Raw genomic sequence first — 24,011 nt, forward strand, 5'->3', positions numbered from 1 at the left:
TGGCAATTAGCAGGGGGCTGCACTGGAAGCAGCGCCCTCACAGATGCCGACGTGGTTTATCCCACTGTGCCACAACCGATGGCCAGTCACCGCATTCTCGCCTTGGGGAAGCAAGTGCCCCTCCCCAGGCTGCCAGCACCAGGCCTCCGCCCCACCGTGTGTCCTCAGCGAGGGGACAGTGGCTGTAGGCACAGGTGCTAGTGAGTCCTACACCTTGGGCCCCGTGTGGCCGCCACTGCCCCCGGCTATGCGGGGCCTCCCAGGAGCAGTTCCCCAATGAGGGTGAGGGGTGTGCCGCGCGTGTGGCAGTGGCGCCAGGACTTCACGGTGACAAAGGCGGCTGTGGGCATCACACCCTCGGCAGCTCTGCAGCCGCGTCCAGGGCTGTCCACCATCCCCATGCCCAGCTCGAGTGTGCCGGACCTGCAGCTGCCCACCCCATGGGTAGCCACACGTGTGTCCAGCCCCCCGCCAGGTCCCGGCGTCCTGGGGCGACTCCGGCGGCCTCTCAGTCTCGTGCCGTGGAGCCCGGTGTTGCTGGCTAAGGGCCCTATCCAGAGCTGGTGGGAGGCACGGTGCTGGCCCAGGAGGCAGGGCGGCTGCCTCGTGTCCTGGGGGCCAGGCAGCAGGGGGTCTCCCAGAGGTGCTCTCAGGGCTGACCACTGTTTCCAGGGAAATCGGTTTTACAAATGAAGCAGGAACCAGCGGACAAGCCCTGGGAGGGTCTGATGGCAGACACATCTCCCGCCCACGTCCACCACTGCACCCCTGCAAAGCCACAGCCACCCCCAGGGACGGCTCCTGCTGTCACCAGCGGCAGGTATGAAGGGTCGGGCCATGGGGGCCAGGTGGCCCTGTCCGGGAGCCACAGCCTCAGCACACAGGGCCTCTGTCCCCAGGGCGCCGGCCGCATGCTCCCCACCTCGCCCCGGCCCAGGCGTGGCCCAGGCGTGGCTCGGCCTGGCATGGGGAGCCCCACAGGGGGCCGGCTCTCAGGCACCCCACTCCCCCGACGTGCCCCACCTGGCAGCGTCAGCACCGCGTGGAGGCGGTGTGCAGTCTGGGGTTCACCACCTAAGAATCTCAGGAATTTCCTCTCGGTCTGCAAAGCTGCCACGGCCTGGCCCGGCGTTCGCGAGGGCGCGGGTCTCCCCAGGCGGCAGCTGCTTTCCCAGCAAGGACAAGCCCGTTCCGCTGCTGCCGCCGGGTCCCCAGGGTGCCCAGGGCCCGAGGCGTCACTCGGACGTGCAGGGTGCCTGCACAGGGGACGGCGGCCTGCCCGTGCCCCTCTCCTGCTCAGAGGCGGGCAGAGCCAGCCGGTGCCAGCTCCCTCCGGGGGCTCTCCAACACACCCGTTCTCAGCACCTCTCCCTGGCACTCCGTGGCCCCTTCTCTCACCCGCCCGAGCACTCAGGCCGTGGGGGCGCCTGGTGGGGCTCTGCCCTGCGTCGGGTCCAGGCTGGGTCGGCGCCAGGGCACGGCCCCAAGAAGTGCTGGTGTCTCCAGGAAGTTGGCCTGGTGGTGGGCTCGCCAGGGCCCTGGCCAGCCAAGGCTGGATGCTCTCATCTAGGGGATGGACACAGAGGCAGGGCACAGTCAGGGGGCTCAGGCCAGGGGAGGGAGAGGGCTGAACAGGCAGCCCAGGCTGCAGTGGGCACCTTGGGGCGACAGGTCACTCCATCTACCTGCCCACTTTGGAGCCAGGCTCCTTCCTGTCTCCGTGGTTCTGTGGGCTTCCTGGGTCATTCTCTGGCCCAGCTCATTCCGCAGGGTGGGTGGGGGAGGCCCATAGGGGCCCCCTTGCCATCTCCCCGGCACCCAGGCCGGGCTCAAGGGCTCCTGGTGCTCGGAGCCGAGTCCGTGGCAGCGGCAGTGGACGGAGGGCAGCTGTGGCCTGGGGCACCGGCCGGGCTGGGCTTTCTGCGTCTAGCAGCTCACGCCAGGCGTCCGCTCTTCAGTTCCATGAACTAAGCTGCCTCCACGCCAGGCACACACCGGGCGCTCAGAGCCCACAGCGAAGCTTCCGCCCGACACAGGGGTGCAGGGCTGGCGAGGCTAGCGAGGGGCCCGGCACTTGGCGCCCCTGGAGGGCGGGGGTCGCGAGTGGAAGCTGGAGTGGCACGGGGGAGGGTGGGACGGGCAGAGCCTTCACTGCCCAGGAGGGATCCTTGGCAGTTCCTTTGCACCGACGGGAACTGGGCCACGGTGGGCTCCAGGAGAGGGGAGGACGTGGTCCGAGGCCCCACTGCTGACCCCAAGCATGTCCCCCCCGGCCAGCCCGTGACACCTCACTGCTGGCCCCGCAGGTCCACACAGATGTCCCGAAGGAAGCATGTGCTGTCAGTTGGAAGGGAATTTCATGACTGTCCCAAAGAACGTTCCGGGAACTCACGCACAGGAGCCTCCGTGGTGAGAGCCATCACTGCCGGCTGAGCTGCGGCCCTCCCCACCCACACGCCCAGTGCCAGCCGTCCATCAGCTCGGCCTCAGCCTCAGCCACCCTGTGTGCCGGGGAGAGGGGAGCTTCCACCTCTGGCTCTTTCCTCAAACTCCTGCAGCAGCCAGGAGCCACGTGGGTGGAAGGAGCCCCCGGATTTGAGCCGTCACGGCTGGCTCCCAGGCACAGTAGCAGGGAGCTGGGACTGGAACCAGGCGCTCTGGCACTCAGTGCCGGCGACCCCAGCGGCGGCTCAGCCTGCGCACAACAGCCACGCCTCAAAGCTCTCCCTCTGAAGTCAGAACTCCCTGGCCTCTGGGCCACGCGGCGACTTCTCCCTGCCAGCCGTGGCCGGCACCTCCTCCCACCGTGCAGGTGAGCGGGTGTGAACTGCAGCCCTGCCGCTGGTGCCCTGGCACTGGGGACCGCTGCCCACTGGCCCTCACCCCTCGCCGCACCCCACTCCACGCCAGGGCCCGCGCTCGTTCTGAGGCTGGCTCCGGGGTTCCGGCGACCTCCCATGGGCGGGGAGCTCTGCCCTGGCTGCCTCTGCTGAGCGGGGTCTGTGCAACCTGGATGCTCACCGGAGCCGCTGGAAAAGGGGCCGAGTGCGGCAAACGCCGGCTCTGCCAGACGCCCGGCACGCACACGGCCAAGGGCAAGCTCAGGTGTGAAAAAACAATAAAATTCAGAGCAAGAGATACGAAAAACACGGCATCAAAACTTACGTTAGGAAGGCAGGCAAGGGCTGTGTGCCGCGACGGCTAAGCCACCCCTGGGACACCGCGTCCTCGTCAGCCAGTTCCCCCCAACCCCTCGGCTGCTCCACTTCCAGTGCGGCTCCCTGCGCACCTGCACCCACGTGGGAGACCCTGATGGGAGTTCCTGGCTTCGGCCTGGCCCAGCCCTGGCTGTTGTGGCCATTTGTGGAGTGAACCAGTGGATGAAAGATGTCTCTCTCTCCGCCTTTTCAAGTAAATAAATCAATGTTGGTTTTTTTTAAAGACTGATTTATTGTGCTCACTTCGGCAGCACATATACTAAAGATGGATTTATTTAAGAGGCAGAGTTAGAGAGAGGCAGAAGCAGAGAGAGAGAGTTCTTTCATCTGCTGGTTCACTCCCCAGATGGCCACAACAGCTGGAGCTGTGCCAATCCAAAGCCAGGAGCCAGGAGCTTCTTCCGGGTCTCCCACATGGGTGCAGGGGCCCAAGGACTTGGGCCACCTTCTACTGCTTTCCCAGGCCATGGCAGAGAGCTGGATGGGAAGTGGAGCAGCCAGGACCTGAACCAGTGCCCACATGGGATGCCAGCACCATACGTGGAGCCTTATCCCACTATCCCACAGCGCCAGCCCCCATAAACCCACGTTTGAGAAAGCAAGGTGAGGGGTGAGTGCTGTGGTGCAGCTGGTTAGGCTGCCGCCTGGGTCCCAGCGCCCCCCATGGGGGTCCCAGCTGCTCTGCTCCCTGCTAATGCCCCTGCCCGAGGAGCCGCTCCACACCTGTGAGGTGTGCTCAGGTGCAGCCTGTCTCGGAGGAAATCCTCCCGCCACGGTGGCCATGCCAGCGCTCACCCGTGCAGCAGGCCTATCTCCCCCCACAGCAGGAATCAGCATTTGGCACTCATTTTTTAAAAAGATTTACTTATTCATTTGAAAGGCAGAGTTACAGAGAGAGAGCAGGAGACAGAATCTTCCACCTGCTGGTTCACTCCCCAGATGGCCACAATGACCAGTGCAGGGCCAGGCCAAAGCCAGGAGCTTCTACCGCTTTCCCAGGCCACAGCAGAGAGCTGGATTGGAAGAGGAGCAGCCGGGACTCGAACCGGCGCCCACTGGGATGCAGGTGCTGCAGGCCACAGCGCCGGCCACGTGTGGGCACTCATTGTAAGGCAGTAAGAAGAGCAGTTTCAAGCATATCACGTTTGTGCTGCCCCAGGTAACCCGAGAAGTAACTATGCGGTCACATGACTTAGTGGCACCTGGAGGAAGAAACCATCCAGGGTACACCTGCTGGGGCTCATCTTCTCTGTGTGACTCCCCTGTGGTGAGCAGACCCTGCGGGAAGCGTGGGGGTGTTAGTTCTGTCTTCCAGAAGGCTCCAGAATTTCACACTGGGAGGACGGTGAGAACACAAACGCCAAATTAAAAGCATACGCTGGGGGGAGTCCGTTAGCTTAGACGAGTATAGACACTGGACGCACGCCGGGCCTTGGACACTTGCCTGGGCACGGCCTATGCAGCAGGCCGGAGATGCTGATGGGCGGCCTGGGCGCTGCCGCCTGGGAGCCACCGAGGCCAGGGGAGCCTCCTCTCGTTGCTCTGCCCGCTGCCTGGGCTGCTGGGGTCTGTGTGGGTCCCTTGTGGGGGATCTGCAACGGTGGGATCCTGGGGCGCAACAACATGAAGTCAGAGGCCCCACAGCTCACACACTGCCCGTGGGGTCTGCGGGCCTGTCCAGTCAGAGGCACATTCCCAGTGCCCAGGGCCAGCGCGAGCAGCAGCTGTGTGCCCAGCGCTGCCCGACCCCAGCCTGGAACTGGGGCTAGCAGGACCCCAGGAGGGCGCCGCCTGTTCCGGTCAGCACTGCCCGCTGGATCCTGCCTCCGTGTGGAGCTGACCAAGCCACGACTTCCACCTGCACCTCTCCCCAGGGTCAGCGCTGAGCAGCAGCTGAGGGGGAATAGTGGGGGCGTCCAGGGTCTCTGCTGACCTTTTGACCCTGTGTCCGGGACCTGCTGCTTGGCTTCCTCTGACCCCAAGGGCTCCTTGCTCCAACCATAGCTGGTCTACCTTGTCCTTGGCACCAGGAAGGGCCTGGAGGCTGTGTGGTGGCCTCACCAACCCCCACAGGCAACAAAGCCACCAGGCGTAGGCTCACCCAGGGCCATGGCTCACCAGCTGGCTAACTTGTCTACTGCACCAGGGACCACAGCATCGGGGTCACCGCACGAGGGACCACTGCACCAGGGGACTTCAAGGGCTGGTAGAAAGGAAGTAAAGCTAGGTTTATCCTGGTGCAAAAACACTTTCAAGTGCATGTGCTTAAGGGGTCTAAAGGAAGCTCAGGCAAACACCCGGCAGCTTCAGCCTCCAAGTGAGCGTTCCTCTGGTGGCCTTCCTCGAGGACTGTGTCGCCCCTCAGTAAACCAGTCTATTTTCTGCCCTGCAGTGGCCTGGCTGATGCTGGATGCGCTGCTCCCCACGCTGCCCCTGCCCCTGCCCCACCCACCCCTACTGCCCTGGAGCAGGGCTTGGAGCTACCTAGGGAGGCTGACACTGCAGGGACTGCACTGCCCTCAGGAAGCAAGGTGCTGGTTTGTGCCCAGGCTTCTGTGTTCCTGCCTCCGCACGGCCCTCCCCCCGTACCCCCATGCCAGCCATCTCAGCTCAGGTCCACGTACCTGACTGCACAACCCCAGGCTCCCAGCCCTGCACACGCCACTCACTCTGCCTTGCCGAGACCCAGCCGCAGGCTCCCAGTGTGGGTCCATGCAGTTGGCAGAGGGGACAGAGGGTGCCTGGGGCCAGAGAGGGCAGCGAAGGGAGCGGGGCTGTCCCCACCGGGGGCCCAGAAAAGGCTCCTGGCCATGGCAGGTGGTCAGGATGGGCAGGGGCTGGGTGAGCTGGGTGGGTGGCCACGCCTGGCTCCAGGCAGAAGCTCATGGGGGCAGAGTCTGCCGTCCGCTCTGGAGAAAGCCGAGGAGCTCTGCTGACTGTGCGTAGCGGTCAGCGGTCAGCGGTCAGCGGGGAGCAGCGAGCGAGGGCTGCCGAGGCTGGGCCACGCCTGCCTAGTGAGGCGCCACCGCCTGCCTCCTCTGCGCCACGCCAAGCCCAGCGGCAGCGCCACAGAAACCTGCTCCTGTGCCTAGATGCCACAGAGCCAAGGAAGGTCCTCCCGGAGTTCGCAGACTTTCAGTCAGAAACAAAATGCAATGGTTTACATGGACTCACCTAAACACCTCAAAGTAGGATGAGGAAGCGACCCCCACTCGCACACTGGCAGCTTCTGGTGTCAGTTCACCATGAGCTGGTGTGTACCGAGGCTGTGCTGGGCAGGGGCTGTGGCACGGGGGTGTGGAGTGCCAGGGCGGGAGTCCCGGCAGCTCTGCTTCTGACCCGGCTCCCTGCTAATGCACCTTGGGCAGCAGACAGGGGCCTCAGTCTTTGGGCCCCTGCACCCATGTGGGAGACCTGCACGGAGCCCCTGGCTCCTGGCTCTGGCCTGGCCCACCTGGTTGTTGCGGCCATTTGGGGAGGGAAGCAGCAGGTGCCAACAGCTCTCTGAGACTCTTTCCAATAATTGTTTTTAAAGGCTGGCTGTGATGTGAAATTGCAGTGTGGCTGAACTTGGCATTTTCTTTTTTTCTTCTTTTCTAAGAATAATTTATCTATTTGAGTCAGAGAGCGAGAGATTGACTGACTGATTCTCCATCCACTGGCCTGCTCCCCAGATGGCTGCAGCAGCCAGGGCTGGGCCGGGCTGAAGTCCTTTCTGGTCTCTCACATGGGTGGCAGCGGCCCAAACACTCAGGCCACACACACCCCAACTGCTGCACTGCCCTTCCCAGGCCACCAGCAGGGAGCTGGATCAGAAGCAGATCAGGGCCCACATGGGACACGGGCGTTTCAGGCCACCCCCGCCCCTGCCTTTCCTTAAAGGAGAACACAGGGCATTACCTGAATGCCTTCGACAGGTGTGTCTGATGTGGTGTCAGGCCAAGATGCTGAAGGCCCCGGTAGGAGACGCTGCCTGTGGGGCACAAACCCATCCTTTGTATTAACCCTTTGTGGTGCTAAGGACGACCTAGTGTACCTGCTGGGTCCACTCCCCCGCTGAGGCCAGTGACAGGCGGGACCCTGACCCACCGGTCCACTCCCCTACCCCCACAGCCCAGGGAGCACAGCAGTGTCCACATGCATCGCCGCCACTCAGAGGACACCTGGAAGGGTCAGGGTGCTGAGTTCCGGCCCCACAGGGTGCTGGAGCTGTGGCCACCTCCTGCGGCCCTGGGCATGGTGGTCAGCAGCAGGCGCTGTACTTGGAGCACGTCTTCCCTGGACGCTGGGAGGGTGGGACAAGCCATTCCAGCTCCCTCCACGTGGGACTCCGATGGCATTTCCCCAGCCCTGGGCTGGTGTGGGGTGTGGGCAGAGCCTCGTGTGGCCCTGAGCCTGCAAGGACCCTCTGAAGACACTGCAGAGGGGTCAGGCGCCTGCTCCCAGGCTGCATTGATCCTGGCTGACTCTGTTGTGCGAGGGCCTTGCTGGTCCTGCCCACCGGGGAGAGCTTGTCCCCAGACAAGGTATCCGTGAGCTGGCCTCTGAGGGGAACCAGTGCCTGCCACATCCTGACCCCAAGCTGCACCTGCACCCGTCTCAGGCTTCGGGGGGCAGCACTCTCTGCCTCATCACCCAGGACCGGTGTGGGGTTCACACACAGAATCCCAAAGGACTGGCCTGCACACCTGCCTCTCCACAGACCCCCTGCCCTCTGCCCTGAGCTGGCACCCACCCAGCTAGCCGCCACCACAGGGGAAGCATGGGGGAAAGCGTCCTCTCTTGTGGCAGGTGCTGTGGCCCAGCAGGTTAGCAGCCGCCTGTGACAATGGTGTCCCATACAAGCACTAGCAAGTCCCAGCTGCTCCACTTCTGATCCAGCTCCCTGCTAATGCACCTGAGAAAGCAGTGGAAGATGGCCCACGTGCTTGGGCCCCTGTACCCATGTGGGAGACCCAGATGGAGCTCCTGGCTCCTGGCTTCGGCCTGGCCCAGGTCTGGCTGTTCTGGCCATTCGGGGAGTGAAGCAGCAGATGAAGATCTCTCTCTCTCTGTCTTCTCCTGTCTCCTTAATAAATCTTAAAACAAAACCAAGGCACATCTGAATGCACAGACCCACAAGTGGCAGCGGTGGCAGGGCCGGGAGAGTCGGCTGGCGGCTTCTCAGGCTCTCCTTTCGAGCTTGGTGAGACCCGCCAACAGCAGGGTGAGGTCACTGAGGCCCATGTGGGTGGCAGCAGCCTGAAGGCCAAGCGTGCCCCAGGGCTCTCCAGCCCCAAAGGTTGAGCCCCACGGACAGCAGGGTCAAGTCCCAAGAGGACACCGTTCTGAAGAGCAGCAGCACAGACCAGATTTTCCACGGGGTCTGTTTTGCGGTCTGGGATACAGAGCAGCTCCTTCCCCAAAGGCTACCAACCCGGGAGACTGCCTGGAGGGAGAGGGAGCCCACCGTGCATGGGCCATGCAGCTGCGTGTGGCCTGACAGTGAGCACCTGTGGAGAGAAGGTCACTGGGCACGACACAGAAGCCAGCAAAGCATCCCCGCAAGTCTCCTCTTGGGAGGACACCCTCATGGCCCCCTTAACTTGGGTACCTCCAGAGGCCTTATCTATAAAGACTTATTTATTTGAAAGGCAGAGTGACAGAGTGGGGGGAGAGACACACTCAACATGGCTTCAAAGGCTAGAGTGGGGCCAGGCAGCAGCAGGAGCCTAGAACTCCAGCCAGGTCTCTTGAGTGGGTGCAGGGGCCCAAGTGCTTGGCCATTTCTGCTGCTTCCCAGACCCTGAACAGGGAGCGGGGAGTGAGCAGAGCAGCCAGGACTCCGGCCCCAAGGCTCCAATGTGGGGTGCGGGTGTCACGGGTAGCCACACGCCTGTCCATCAGCCTGAGTGTTCAGTGCGTTTTCTCAGCTGAGGTTTAGGAGAGCAGCTGCTGCGACTGCTCAGAGCAAGCCTCTCCAGTGGAGGCGACACTCTGCCCCTCCTGCTCGCCTCAACTTACAGCCTGAGCAGACAGGGCTGTAGCCGGTTGTGACGCAGAGAGGAGGACAGGGCAAGCAGCCGTGCTCTGTGGCCTGCACACTGGCCGCTCCCAGCGAGGCCGGGGGGCGTGGCGGCCGCATGGTCCCCCGCGGCATCTCTTGTGGGTGGGGCTGCTCTGCTTCTGTGACTCGGCGAGTATCTCTGTCCTCATCTTAAAATGCTAACCCCCTGTGTACAGAACTCCCGGATGACGCTTTTAAAAGCACGTCACCCAGGACCACATCTGGGACAACCTGAGCGGAGAACAGAGCCCACTGAACAAAACAGAAATCCTTAGTCCCCCGTCACACATGCTGAATGCGTGAATCCACACTGGGGAGCATGGAGAACTCCTCATGTAGAAGGAATTGTGAAAACACAAAACCTGGTGGCGCCGCGGCTCACTAGGCTAATCCTCCGCCTGCAGCGCCGGCACCCCGGGTTCTAGTCCCGGTCGGGGCGCCGGATTCTGTCCCGGTTGCCCCTCTTCCAGGCCAGCTCTCTGCTGTGGCCAGGGAGTGCAGTGGAGGATGGCCCAAGTGCTTGGGCCCTGCACCCCATGGGAGACCAGGAGAAGCACCTGGCTCCTGCCTTCAGATCAGCACAGTGCGCCGGCCGCAGTGGCCATTGAGGGGTGAACCAACGGCAAAGGAAGACCTTTCTCTCTGTCTCTCTCTCACTGTCCACTCTGCCTGTCAAAAAAAAAAAAAAAAAAAAAGAGAGAGAGAGAGAAAGAAAAAGAAAACACAAAACCCACTCTGAGGCTGCCACTCAACTCACGTCACAGGAGCGCTGGGGGTGACACGTGAGTGTTGGGGGTGACGACTGGTGCCCACGTGGGAGCCACACCGAGCACAGTGCGTCTCTGCCCGTGAGTTCTGGCTGCCAAGCTGGCTGCGGGTCACACCTGGGAACCCAAGGTCAATGTTCATGACAACTCCCAAGGACGAGAGGCAGAGTGTGCGGGGCTAGTGCCGTCTGAAGGCGACTGGGGGACGACATAGACGTGGCTCGTGCACACGCAGGCTCTGCATGGTGGGTGCAGAGACTGTGACCCTGGCGGACACTGAACCCCAGTACTGTGCGGAGCGTGACCTTGTTATTTTGGGGGGTGGCTAAGGCAGCTATGGGAGTTTAGAATTTAAGTTGATTTGAGAGAGAGACAGAGGACGCACACACGCATGCACAATAGGCCCCGTTCACTGGCTTGTCCCCCAAATGCCTGGGAAGGCCAGGGCTGGACTGAGCGGCACCCCCAGGGTCTGCATTAGCAGGAAGCTGGTGCCAGGAGCCAGAGCTGTTGTATGCAGGTCTCCCACGTGGGCTGAAAGCATCTTAACCCCTAGATTAACCCACTCCAAAGGGAGTGGGAGACCCGGAAGAAGCTCCTGACCCCTGGCTTCAGATCTGCCCAGCTCCAGCTGTTGCAGCCATTTAGAGAGTAAACCAGCAGATGGAGACCTCTCTGTCTCTCCCTCTCTCTCTCTCTGTAACTCTGCCTCTCAAATAAATAAATCTTTCTTTTTTTAAAGAAAAGAATGCAAAGCACCAAGAAAGCTGGGTAAAGACAAAGAACAGAGAAGGAGAGACTCGGCACGGGCACAGCCAAACGCTCATGCACATGCCATAGGGTTACAGTCTGTGATCGCCCTTCCCTCCCAGCCGGTGAGAACACACTCTGCCTGTGACACACGTGGGGGAGGACAGCCCCGACGGGGGGACTCATCAGCACACACTGAGCCTGTCAACGGCTCACACCGTCTTGGGACCTTCCAGAAACACAGCCGGGCGAGCCAGCGAGGACGTGTGGAGTGCAGGGGGAAGGCAGGGCGTTCCCAGTACTCCCACCTACCCCCAGGGCTGTGCCCTCTGAGTACCTTGGGCCGAGGCAGCGGCCTGTCACGTCCACCTGGGGAGAGCTGGAAGCTGTGGGCTTCAGGAGAGGCAGCAGGGACAGTGGGCGCTGGGCACTCCCTGTGCAAATGGCCCGGCCAAGCTGGTAGCACCTTGTTAAAGCCGGGGCAGGGGGCACAATGCACGGCTGCTTCCTCCATGACCTGTGACCCCAGCTGCATCCCTGGGTAACCATGCAGCCTCCTGCCCCGGCCCGGCTGGAGGACGCTCCCGGGAACAGGCTGTCTGGGGGGGGGGGGGGGGGTTTAGCGTGTGCTGAACTCACCCATGCGCCCATCTTGAGGTGGGCTAATCAGAGACATCCGCGTGGGGCCGGCTGCCACCTCGGGCTGAGGCTGCAAGAAAGAGCAGGTGGGTCAGGATCCCACTGGGCCCAAACACGCACAGGCAAAGGCCCCCGGAGGGGCTAAGAACCTGGGGGGTCGCGAGGAAACCCTTTCCTCAGTGCCAGATGGACCAGCGCAGCTGTCCTGCTCCCAGGTCACGAGGCCGGGCCACGGCCACTCCTCTCACTGCTCGGTGTGGCCCGGGAGTCTGTGCACCCCTTTTGGAGTCCTCCGGGCCTCGCCTCTCCGTCACTGGCCTGTCTTCCCAGCGCCCTTCCCCCACTCCCACGGGCAGGCTCACCAGGAAGGGTACACCATGGGACCATGTCCCTGAGGCCTCTCCACTCACTCCAGGGCACCCCTGTGATGCCCTTGACCCGGCCCTGTCCGTCCTCAGCTCTGCCCGCAGAGGGACCGGCTGCTCTCCCGAGCTGACTCCTGGAGCTGCTGAGATGCACACGGCCTGGTGCTGCCAGGAAGGCTGCTCCCTGGAGGTCCCACCTTGTCTCAACTCTCCCCGTCCACCTGACGCAGATACGTCCACTCACATACTCACACACCCCGCAGCCCTGCTGTCCGCGACAGCTGGGCCTGGTTCCACAGCTCCCTCTCCCCAGCAAGCCCTCACTGCACACAGCTCGCCAGAAGCACCCTCCCCTCTGAGCCATGTCCCACAGCTCAAGAGCAAGCAGCCCTCGCACATCCACGCACCCTGGCCTGTGCCCCCGCCCTGCTGGGGTTGGGTCACTGTGGCAATGGAAGTGACCACAGGTGGGCTCGAGCTACAGGCCCCTGTGGAAAGCTGGGGTTCAGACCAGCTCCTCTCCAGCCCAACTCCCACCTCCTGCTGTTCCAGAGACCACTGCCGGGCAGATAAGGACTCTGTGAACCACAACCAGTCGACACTTTACTTAAAACTTGAAGGAGTGGGGCTGGTGCTGTGGCGTAGCGGGTAAAGCTGCCACCTGCAGTGCCAGCATCCCATATGGGCACCAGTTCGAGTCCCGGCTGCCCCACTTCCGATTCAGCTCTCTGCTATGGCCTGGGAAAGCAGTGGAAGATGGCCCACGTGCTTAGACCCCTGCACCTGCATGGGAGACCCGGAATAGGCTCCTGGCTCCTGATTGGTAGAGCTCTGGCTGTTGAGGCCAATTGGGGAGTGAACCAGCGGATGGAAGACCTCCCTCTCTCTCTCTCTCTCTCTCTCTCTCTGCCTCTCCTTCTCTATCTGTGTAACTTTGACTTTCAAATAAATAAATAAATCTTAAAAAAAAAAAAAACTTGAAGGAGAAAACACGCATGGCTGGGCGAGGTAAATCACCTCTAACCCAGCTTCTCACAGATGTTTTATTTGTTGGGTCAGTTTCCCAGTCCCCTGTCTAGGGGAGAATCTAGCAACAGCAGAAGCAAAAACGATTCCAAGAGGCCGACTGCCCAGGACAGGGGACCACGCCGAAGAGAGCAGGCCAGGGTGGGTCCTGGTCAGGAGCCACCAGCACTCTGTACCCATCCGGCCCTGCGTCACCTGGCCTCCTGCAGCAGGATGGGCCAGGCCAGGCCCCGGACACCTCGTCGTCAAGCCATGTGCCCACCTGGTACGAAAGCCCCCTGCTCTAGAAATCACCCGGCCCGGTCTGACAGCCCAGCGTCCGCACCTCTGCCACACCGTGGGGCTGGGCAGGGGGAGGAGCTCAGAACTCAGGTTTCTCCTCCCAGGGAGGGGGGAGAGGCTGTCACTGCCTTCTCCTCTCAGACTCCAGGTTCCTGGGACCCCTGGAGGGGAGGGGGCACGCTCCTCACTGACACAGCCGCAGCGCAGGGTCTGCCTCATCGGGACCCAAGACTGAGCCAAAAACACCAAGTGCAGACACAGCTCACAAACAGGTGCACTACGGGTGTGAGCATTAACTCACGAACACACACACACCACACTCAACTCACACACACACACCACACTCAACTCACATGGACACACGTGCACCACACTCAACACACACACACATGCACCACACTCAACTCACATGGACACACATGCACCACACTCAACACACACACTACACTTGACTCACACACACACACACGCACCACACTCAACTCACACACATACAAAACACTCAACTCACACACACGCACCACAATCAACTCACATGGACACACATGCACCACACTCAACACACACACTACACTTGACTCACACACACACACACGCACCACACTCAACTCACACACATACAAAACACTCAACTCACACACACACACACCCCACACTCAACTCACATGGACACATACACACCACACTCAACTCACATGCACCACACTCAACTCTCACACATGCACCACACTCAACTCACACACACACCACTCAACTCACATGGACACACACGCACCACACTCAACTCACACACACACCACACTCACACACAAGCACCACACTCAACTCACACACACACATTCCTTAATACACATGTACCACACTCACACACACACACACACACCACACTCACACATGCATACACCTCAACTCACATGGACACACACACACACACATATACTACCCTTTATATAACTCACACGGACACACAAGCACCACACTCAGCTCACACGTTCCTTAATACACATGTACCACACTCACACATGCATACACCTCAACTCACATGGAAACACACACACACACACACTACCCCTTATATAACATGGAAACACACCCCTTATATAACTCACATGGACACACACACACACACATACACACCACATTCAACTCGCACGGACACATGCACCATTCATTAAATAGCCTACACAAACAGGCACCACATCCCCACAGTCTCTGAACTCCCCTCCCCGGGGCCCAGGGCATCCTGGGTGCTCTCTAGCCTGTGAGCACTGGGCCGGTGCCAGGCCTGGGCTGGGGCCCCTGGGTGTTGACCAGACTTCCTCCAGGACAGGTGCTCTCGAACATGGAAGGCGTTATGCTGTTTCTCCGCCTCCATCTCTGCCCAGTTCCTTTTCCTGGGCTGGACGGGGCCACCGGCTCTTTCTTCAGTATTGTTTCTTTTTTTCTTAGGAGGTTTTTATTTAATGAATACAAATTTCATATGTATTTTTAGGAATATAGTGGCTTTTAGGAATATAGTGGTTCTTCCCCCTATTCCCGCTCTCCCACCCTCACTCCCATCCTACCTCCTACTCTCCCATTCCATTCTTCATTAAGGTTCATTTTTAATTGTCTTTATATACAGAAGACCAGCTCTACACTAAGTAAAGATTTCAACAGTTTTCACCCACACAGACACACAAAGTATAAAGTACTGTTTGAGTACTAGTTTTACCATTAATTCTCATAGTACAACTCATTAAGGACAGAGGACCTACATGGGGAGCAAGTGCACAGTGACTCCCGTTGTTGATTTAACAATTGACTCTCTTATTTATGACGTCAGTGATCTCCTGAGGCTCTTGTCATGAGCTGCCAAGGCTATGGAAGCCTCTTGAGTTCACAAACTCCAACCTTATTTAGACAGGGCCATAGTCAAAGTGGAAGTTCTCTCTTCCCTTCAGAGAAAGGTACCTCCTTCCTTGATGGCCCCTTCTTTCCACTGGGCTCTCACTCACAGAGATCTTTCATGTAGGTCATTTTTTGCCACAGTGTCTTGGCTTTCCATGCCTGAAATGCCCTCAGGGGACAGCATCGTTCTGCGCCTTCTCAGAACCGTAGCCAAGGCGGGGACACCACAGGCACCTCCCCAGCCCTCTGCTCGCACTCGCCCAGCATCAGGCAGTGATGGAATCTTGCTCATATCCATTCCCCACCCCCAGGAGCTGCACCCATCATGCAAGCACCCGTGTATGGAAAAGCACTTACTCTTCTCACTGGAGAAGGGGTAAGGTCAACCTCCATGGACTCCACCCTGCAAACACAAAGTGAGACTTGCGTCACGCCCTCCTCTGCGCCTGCCTGTGGCGCTGTCAGAACTTCCTGGTTTCAGCCCCAGCTACTGCCACTTCCCCTCCCAAACACTTCTCCCTCTGCCGGCAGAGCCAGACCACTTCCCGGGGCTGTTCCCATGCTCCATCTGCTCCCACAGACCCCGTCTGCCTGTTACCACTCAGCTCTAACTCCTGCCTGGAGCCGCTGGGCTACGCCTCCTGAGTGGGGCACACCTCGCTCTGTCAACACACATCTGTGGCACCAGCAAGGCCCCCACGCGCTGACCCGGGCATCAGCAGAAGCTGGCAGGGAAACACCTTGTGGACCTGGTGGCCATCCTTGTGCCAGGGACGTCACAGGAGAGCCCCAGTTCTGGGACCAGGCAGAGAATGCTGCAGCTCTGTGCCGTCTCAGCTGGCACTCTGAGTATGAGCTCAGCCTTCCTGCGCTAGAAGCAGGCTCAGTCCCCTCTGACACAGTTCTGCCTCCTCCCGGATCCTCGGGGGGACTGACTCGGCCCTTGTCTTACAGCACTGCCTCCTGCCACAACCTCCCTATGGGACAGGCACAGTGGCCGCTGGACTGGCCCCGGCCCCTCCCCACGTGGACTGCACGTGTGCTGAAGGACCACCTCCTGCACAGCCGAGGAACTTGTGTGTGTTCTGCACCCACCAACAAAACTCCCTGTGGGAAACCCACCTGGCTAACACCGGGGCCTAACAAAGGCACTGGCCCCAGGTCCTGCCTGAGGTTTCGGTCCGGGCTCCCAGCCAGGAGCTGAAGGCTCCAAGTCCGTGACCGGGCTTCCTGCTGCAGGGATGCAGTGAACGTGTGCTTCCCTAGGAGCAAGCAGGGCTGCCCCAGGCTCCCCCGCACATCCTGGGATGCTGGGGAGGACACAGCGAAGCCGCCGCCAGGCGAGACACCCTGCGAGAGGCACACTGTGCACACCTCTGCCACGTCCTCCCTTCCCCGGTGGGCAGGGTTGCTGGCTGCTCCTGCACTGGAACCCCAACTTAGCTGGGGCTCTAGAGACACTGGGCCACATAACATTCCGGAGTCAGTCACTGTGGCCATAGGAATGGACTGGTCGGGCTTGCCAGCCTAAACACCCACCTCATGGGGACGTAGGCACCCAAGGGAGCCAGGTCTTCATTGTGGGAAATGGGTCTGGAGGGGGGAACGGGATGAGGAGGAACGTGGAAGGGTCCCTGGGTAGGACTTGAGGGTCCTGTGGTGTTCACACCCTTAGGCCACCCCCAGACCCACACACCTGTCAGGGGCCGATGAGCCCGTGGGCAGCAGCAGGCACCCCCTGGGCCGGGCTGGAGCGGCTGCAACAGAGCTGGGTGTTAGTGAGCTGGCGTGGGCGTGGCTGCTCCTGTATGCACAGCCCCTAGGCAGCACAGGTCTACTTACGGGGCACTGACGTCCTAACTGTGCCGAAGGCTGTTTGCTGTGAAGATCTCACACTAAATAGATGGAGAAAAGGCACTGACTTACACAGAACAACAGCCTTCCCATTGCATTCCACCTGAGATGGCCTTACTGGGTCACGAGAGGGCAATCCCGGACATCCAGTTCCCAAAAGCCTCTGGCATCCGACGGCCCTGTCCTGCCCAACTCTGAAAGCAGCATGGGGTCCCTGGAGCCACCAGCACAGCTGCGGCTGCCAGGGTGTGGAATGAAGACGGGAAGATGGGGCCACCACACATGGGCATTAAAGGACCACAAGACAGATGGGGACACGTCGCTTGATCATTTCTCCTGGTCCAGCAAAGCCCTAGGATTGTCTCCACAACAGCAGGTAGCCAGGCTGGCCATGCCCAGGGCCTGAGGCCCGGACCCCAGCACAGGCATGACGGGTATGCTGGGCTGGGCACGCAAACATGGACAAAGCCTCTCCATTTTCACCAACACACATGAAGGCTTGATGGTGTGTGAGGGCTGCGGTGCTGAGCACCACCTATGGGGTGGACACGGAAGTCCTCAGTACAGGAGAGCCGGCCCTCAGCCTATCTGGGGTGGCTCATGCTGGCTGCACACAGGTGGCTGTGCGACAGCTCCGGGATCCAGGCCTGCTCTCAAGCCACCCTCCCAGGGCTCTCCTCAGCTCCCACAGCAAGTGTCCCTGCCTGGCATTAAGCTCAAGCTCTGTCTCCCAGCACAAAGAAGCTCCCCGAGGACAGGAACTTGGCCACACGCCAGAGCCCAGAGCCAGCGGCTGACCATGGAGGCCACACACACCTGCCCATGCAGGCTAGCACATGTGTCCTTCCGCCCTGGGCTCGGGGGCAGCATCAGTCTCCAAGCCCTTTTGCTCCAAGACAGCAATGAGAAACGGGTGGGACTAACCACAGCACAGCAAACGCTGCTCTGAAAGCCCAGCCTTACCAAGACAGGGTAGGGTGGACAACAGTGCTACAGGGGGAGTGAGCCCAGTTGGCAGAGCACCAGGGTCACCCCCAAGAACTGGGTAATTGGGTGCACAGAGCACGTGGGCCCCCCGAGGAGAAGTGGATCACTGACTGGGTGCACTCAATACATGGGTTCCCCCAAGGAGAATCAGTGTCTGACTGGGACACACAGCACAAGGGCCCCCCGAGAACTGGGTGACTGGGACACACAGCACATGGCCCCCTGAGGACTGGGTGACTGGGACACACAGCACATGGGCCCCCTGAGGACTGGGTGACTGGGACACACAGCACATGGCCCCCTGAGGACTGGGTGACTGGGACACACAGCACATGGGCTCCCTGAGGACTGGGTGACTGGGACACACAGCACATGGGCTCCCTGAGGACTGGGTGACTGGGACGCACAGCACATGGGTCCCCTGAGGACTGGGTGACTGGGACACACAGCACATGGGCTCCCTGAGGACTGGGTGACTGGGACACACAGCACATGGCCCCCTGAGGACTGGGTGACTGGGACACACAGCACATGGGCTCCCTGAGGACTGGGTGACTGGGACACACAGCACATGGGCTCCCTGAGGACTGGGTGACTGGGACACACAGCACATGGGCTCCCTGAGGACTGGGTGACTGGGACACACAGCACATGGGCCCCCTGAGGACTGGGTGACTGGGACACACAGCACATGGGCTCCCTGAGGACTGGGTGACTGGGACACACAGCACATGGGCTCCCTGAGGACTGGGTGACTGGGACGCACAGCACATGGGCCCCCTGAGGACTGGGTGACTGGGACACACAGCACATGGGCCCCCTGAGGACTGGGTGACTGGGACGCACAGCACATGGGCTCCCTGAGGACTGGGTGACTGGGACACACAGCACATGGGCTCCCTGAGGACTGGGTGACTGGGACGCACAGCACATGGGTCCCCTGAGGACTGGGTGACTGGGACACACAGCACATGGGCTCCCTGAGAACTGGGTGACTGGGACACACAGCACATGGGCTCCCTGAGGACTGGGTGACTGGGACACACAGCACATGGGTCCCCTGAGGACTGGGTGACTGGGACGCACAGCACATGGGTCCCCTGAGGACTGGGTGACTGGGACACACAGCACATGGGCCTCCTGAGGACTGGGTGACTGGGACGCACAGCACATGGGCCCCCTGAGGAAAACTGGGTGACTGGGACGCACAGCACATGGGTCCCCTGAGAACTGGGTGACTGGGACACACAGCACATGTGCCTCCTGAGGAGAACTGGGGTGCACTGAGCTCCTTCCTGGCCCTCAGCCCGGTCGCTGACCCCATGAGAAAGGACCCTTTCCTCAAGGGACAGCAGAGGGCAGAAGTCAGAGCAGATTCCTAAGGGTGTCAGATGTGGAAAGTGGAGACACTGCCAGTGAAAAGCCTAAATAAAGATGGAGACACAACAGCAAGCAATGGCGTTGCAGCAGAAATTTAGCAGGAACAGTCTAGAAATGGTAAATGAAATCAAAGATACATGAGTCCATAGAAAGTAAGCAAACGAAGAAGAATACACAAACGCAACTCCACACTGCTACGTACCCTGCGCACCTGTGGGTGCTGTGGCTCCACTCACCACATATGCTCGGTGCCTGCTGTGTCCCTGACCACCGTAAACACCTGCTGAGCTAGGGCCCAGAAGAGGGTGTACTCCAGGCTGGATGTGGCCTGGAGTCCACTGACTACTGGAGGACCTGGTCATACAACAGACACACAGCAGCTGGAAGGGGCCTTCTCACCCCGACGTGTCAACAGCAGGGCCACCAACCAGCGTGGCCCAGGCCTGCAGCGCCAACCCAGCCACACTTAGCGCCAGGAGGAACAGGGAAGCAGGCACCCCTGACGTGCAACCTGGGGGAACAGCAGCAGTCAGGGCTGTGGGCCTCTCGGCCTTTGTGTCCACGTGCAACCACCAAGCTGGGACTGTGGCTTCAACGTAAAGACACAGTCTCTGTGCATCACTGCTGACCGAGCTGTGGTGTGGTAGCAACCACACAGTCCAGGACCACAGACACGTCCAAACGGAGGACCAGAGCAACACCTGCTGAGCTGGAATGGGTGGGAACAAGCTGAGCGGAGCCGCAGGCTACACCGCCCAGCACTGACATGCAATACTCTGCTGGCCACCGTGTTAGGTTAATTCTGGCAATTTTGGTGTCTTCCCACAATCCATTGCCTCCGCACTGTGGAGCCCTACCAAGCAGAACATGCAGACTCACCTTTCAGTGGCTCTCAGGCTGTGGTCACTCGCCTTCCCCTCCCCCACCCCCGACCTGTCCCAGGACAACCACTCATCTCTTGTCCTTTTTTTTTTTTTTTTTGGTCTCTGTCATCCCCAAGGCTTTCCCACACCATTTCTGGTTGGACAGAAGTCTCTGGAACAGGTACGTACGCCCAAGGTCCTACCTGCAGAGAGACGGCGGCCACAGAGGCGGCCCCGATGTGCACTGAGGGAACCTCACCTCTGCAGCTGTTCTATCTGTAGCACCAGCTTCCTGAGGGATTCTTCCAGCTTAGAAATCTAGACGTAACCAGACACATCCTAGTGGGACACACGGCACCAAGTGACAGCCAAGAGACGGCCCTCACACCCTTCCAGGGAAGCCAGCGGGCACGCAGGACACGGGCACCGCAGGCCTCAGTGCGGAGGCCCACTCAGGACACGGGCACCGCAGGCCTCAGTGCGGAGGCCCACTTCTGTCCACTCAGGACACGGGCACCACAGGCCTCAGTGCGGAGGCCCACTCAGGACACGGGCACTGCAGGCCTCAGTGCGGAGGCCCACTTCTGCTCACTCAGGACATGGGCACCGCAGACCTCAGTGCGGAGGCCCACTTCTGTCCACTCAGGACACGGGCACCGCAGGCCTCAGTGCGGAGGCCCACTTCTGCCCAGTACCCACACGCAAGCACGGTGCCCAGAGCGGCGAGCAGAAGTCCTTGGCCACCAGCCCTGCAGGTGCTCACCCCCCACAGGTGCTTCCTGAGAGGGGCACTCTGTAAAAAGTTGGGATTTGCACTTGGCCCTGGAAATTGAGCCACCACCCCTGCCCGACCCTGAGGTCGGCGAAAGGACCTGCCAGCAGTGGGCCGGGTTCTGGACTCAGGGAAGGGAGTCTCTCTGGCTCTAGACTTCTCCCTTTGTTAGCTCAACAACCTCTAGTTTTTTGACAAGGAACTCCTATTTAAACACAAGGAGTGGAGCAGGCTCAGGCTCTGGGCCACCTGTTTTCTGTGTGGCCTGCTCTGGGGTCCCCGACCTTGCCCAGGCCACCTGAGGGCAACATGGACACCCAATAGAGGTCCTGAGTACTAGAGGCTACTCTGCCAAGCACAGCCAGGAGTGCAGAACAGGTGATGGCGGGGAGGGGCGGAGGACAATGACAACGTGTCCATCGCTGAAAATGCCAGGAAAAACAGGTCTTGCGTCCAGGCACCCATGCCCTTGAAGAGCACTGCTTGGCTCACAAGTCTGACATTTAAGTCAAAAGGTCAGAAAATTCAAGAGGGGATAAATCAGTGCGATTTACCTTTTCTCCGTAGAAGGCTAGCAATCTCCTCCTGTGTTTCTCTTGAAACTCTGAAATCTGAGAAGACAACGTATCTCAGCCGCTGATACTGCACAGGGCTCAGCAAACAATGCTGGGGGCGGGGGCAGGAGCTGTCTCTCCAGCAGTCCTGTCTCCTCCCCAGGCACCGTCTCCACTGAGGGCTGCTGGGTGCTGCCCGAGGCCAGCGCTGCACCGGATCGCAGACCGGCACGAGGTGACGCAGGTCTCGACACTGTCTTCACGGCACGGGACTGACAATGGGGGCTGACCCCAGGAGTGGGCACTGAGAACCCAGTGTGCGCACTGGCAGAGGGTGGGGGCAGGGCTGACCTGAAGAATGAGGCCCAGTGAGACCAGCAGAGCCGCCCAAGTGCCAGGCCAGAACCCTCCCCAGCCTTCCGACCAACAGGAGCTGCTTACTGTGCAGCTGGAATGTGGCTGAGAAAGTGGGGGTGATGTCCCTCCCACCAGCACAGCCCTCAGATGCCAGCCTGCCTGTGTCAGCCTCCCACGGCCCACCCACCACAGGGCTGACGGGGCTGCATCTCAGATTCTTCTCCCGCTTCTCCCCAGCCGCACAGTCTGGGACTGGGCTGCGGCAGGAACCCGACTCCAGCTAGGAGGGAAGGCACTTCACGGCCACTGAGCTACACGAACTTAGAACCCAGAGCTCTGCACTCTAGCAGACGAGGACCACAGAGAGGAGTGGGACCAGGGACTCCACAGCCACTCTCAAAGGACAGCCCCACACAGCCAAGCCGGCCACCGTCACCTCACCAGGTCAAAGCCCCTCTCGGCCATGCTTTGTCCTGCAGCTTCAGCAGAGCTCCGGAGCAGGGCAGGGACAGCACCCCTGACCCCTTCCCAACTCAGACTCCATCCAGACCCAGAGTTCACGCCCCCCGCCCTGCTGGCAAAGACGTGCACAGTGGATGGGCTATCTCCTTTGTGGTCCCAAACCATGGCTGGAAGAGAACACCCACGCTCTGCCGGTGCGGGGCCTGGGGTTCAGAGGTTCTCAGAGCTGGAAGAGGCCTCACAGCCAGCCAGGCCCACGGGGGTGAAGGACCGCAGTGAGAGCAGCGTGTGGGTCTCTGCGGCCGGCAGTGGCCTACCCACGGCTGACCCTGATTAGATGAGGCGTGGGGCTGAGCTGCAGACAGGACCAGTCCCGCTGAGCCTAAGTCTGGGAGTCTTCTGCACCAGGCCTGGGGACCATTCTGCCTCTGTGGCCTCAGAAGTGGGCATTGGGGCTGACACTGTGGCATAGCGGGTAAGGCCTCCAATTGCAGTGCCGGCATCCCATATGGGCGCTGGTTCGAGTCCCAGCTGTTTCACTTCCAATCCAGCTCTGCTATGGCCTGGGAAAAAAGTAGAAGATGGCCCAGACACTTGGGCCCCTGCACCTACCTGGGAAACCTGGAAGAAGCTCCTGGCTCCTGGCTTCAGATAAGCACAGCTCCAGCCATTTTGGCCATATGGGAAGTGAACCAGCAGATGGAAGACCCCCCTCTCTCTCTCTCTGTGTCTCTCTATAACTCTTTCAAATAAATAAATAAATCTTAAAAAAAAAAAAAAAAGTAGTGGGCAGGTTTTGTTAACAAGACTGTCTTCATCTTAAAGAAGTTGTGCCTCCCACCCCAACGTGGGAGCAGGCTAATGAAATAACTGCCAAAGCCAGAGGCTGCGCTGGACCTGGACCCCAGAGAGCCAGGGGAGGGTTACCCAGTGCTCTCATGTTTTGCACGCGGCCTACAGACTGGCACAGGCCGTAAGCATGGACAGCCTGGAGGAAAAGGCAGTCTCATAGGCGCACAGGCGGCCAGGGGCGTTAGTGCTGGGGCTGTGACCGACTGTGCTACTGAGAAAGAGGCGTCTTTGGGCAGTCACCAGGAAAACGAAGCTGTTAGTGATCCGACCAGGGTGAGGGGACCAGGGCTGAAGGCCTTGAGTGGGCAGCTGCTTCCCTAGGGCAGGTTTCTGGGCCAGAGCCAGAGGGAGCTTTTTTTCTCTTTTAAACTAACTATTTGAAAGGAAGAGCTACAGAAGGCATTGGGGAGAGGGAAGCAGAGGGGGAGGGCAGAGAAAAATCCCATCCACTGGTTCCTTCCCCAAAGGGCTACAACAGCCAAATCTGCCAGGCTGAACCCAGGAATCTGGCATTCCATCCAGGTCCCCACAGAGGTAGGAGGGGCCCAGGCACTTGGGCCATCTTCTACTGCCTTCCCAGGCACATTAGCAGAGAGATGGATCAGAAGTGAAAGAGACAAGATTCACCTGGTGCTCCAATATGGGATGCCAGTGTCGCCACTGGTAGCCTAACCCACGGCACCATAGCACCCGCTCTGGGAAGCAGACCTGAAGTTCCTGAGGAGCCCAGAGTTCTGCGTAGGCAGACTCTGTCCGTATTCACCTATCAGAAATCAAGACTGAGAGAGATTTTCAGATCTTTATTAATTCACTTTAAAACAGCATTAAGCACACTGTTCACATTACCAGACGTGATGTGTCACAACGTCTCACGTGACACAGCCTCTGGGAGAACACAAACACCGCCGCAGACCAGCTGGACTCGGACTCCGTCAGAGCTGAGGCTC

The 24,011-nt window shown here is 60.2% G+C and overlaps 1 protein-coding gene across 12 annotated transcripts in view; it reads right to left on the minus strand.

The window, feature by feature from the left end:
- Positions 1 to 2,109: 2,109 nt before the first annotated feature.
- RNF212 (ring finger protein 212) overlaps positions 2,110 to 24,011 on the minus strand; it is a 30,225-nt gene continuing 8,323 nt past the window's right edge. For 3 of the 12 annotated variants that reach the window (XM_070067947.1, XM_070067948.1, XM_070067946.1), the window contains 8 exons: positions 21,394 to 21,450; positions 20,327 to 20,385; positions 16,826 to 16,878; positions 16,680 to 16,740; positions 15,341 to 15,386; positions 11,421 to 11,490; positions 4,663 to 4,826; positions 2,110 to 4,496 (listed from right to left, as the gene is read on the minus strand). In XM_070067947.1, coding sequence (XP_069924048.1) covers positions 4,203 to 4,496; positions 4,663 to 4,826; positions 11,421 to 11,490; positions 15,341 to 15,386; positions 16,680 to 16,740; positions 16,826 to 16,878; positions 20,327 to 20,385; positions 21,394 to 21,450 — 804 coding nt within the window. In that variant the 3' untranslated portion in view covers positions 2,110 to 4,202. Of the gene's footprint in view, positions 4,827 to 6,392; positions 6,578 to 7,118; positions 7,192 to 11,420; positions 11,491 to 15,340; positions 15,387 to 16,679; positions 16,741 to 16,825; positions 16,879 to 20,326; positions 20,386 to 21,393; positions 21,451 to 23,691; positions 23,844 to 24,011 lie in introns of all 12 variants that reach the window. The other 9 variants (XM_070067956.1, XM_070067957.1, XM_070067955.1 and 6 more) reach the window with 7 other exon arrangements.

Source organism: Oryctolagus cuniculus, chromosome 2 (genome assembly GCF_964237555.1).
Source record: "Oryctolagus cuniculus chromosome 2, mOryCun1.1, whole genome shotgun sequence".
Lineage (NCBI taxonomy): Eukaryota > Metazoa > Chordata > Mammalia > Lagomorpha > Leporidae > Oryctolagus > Oryctolagus cuniculus.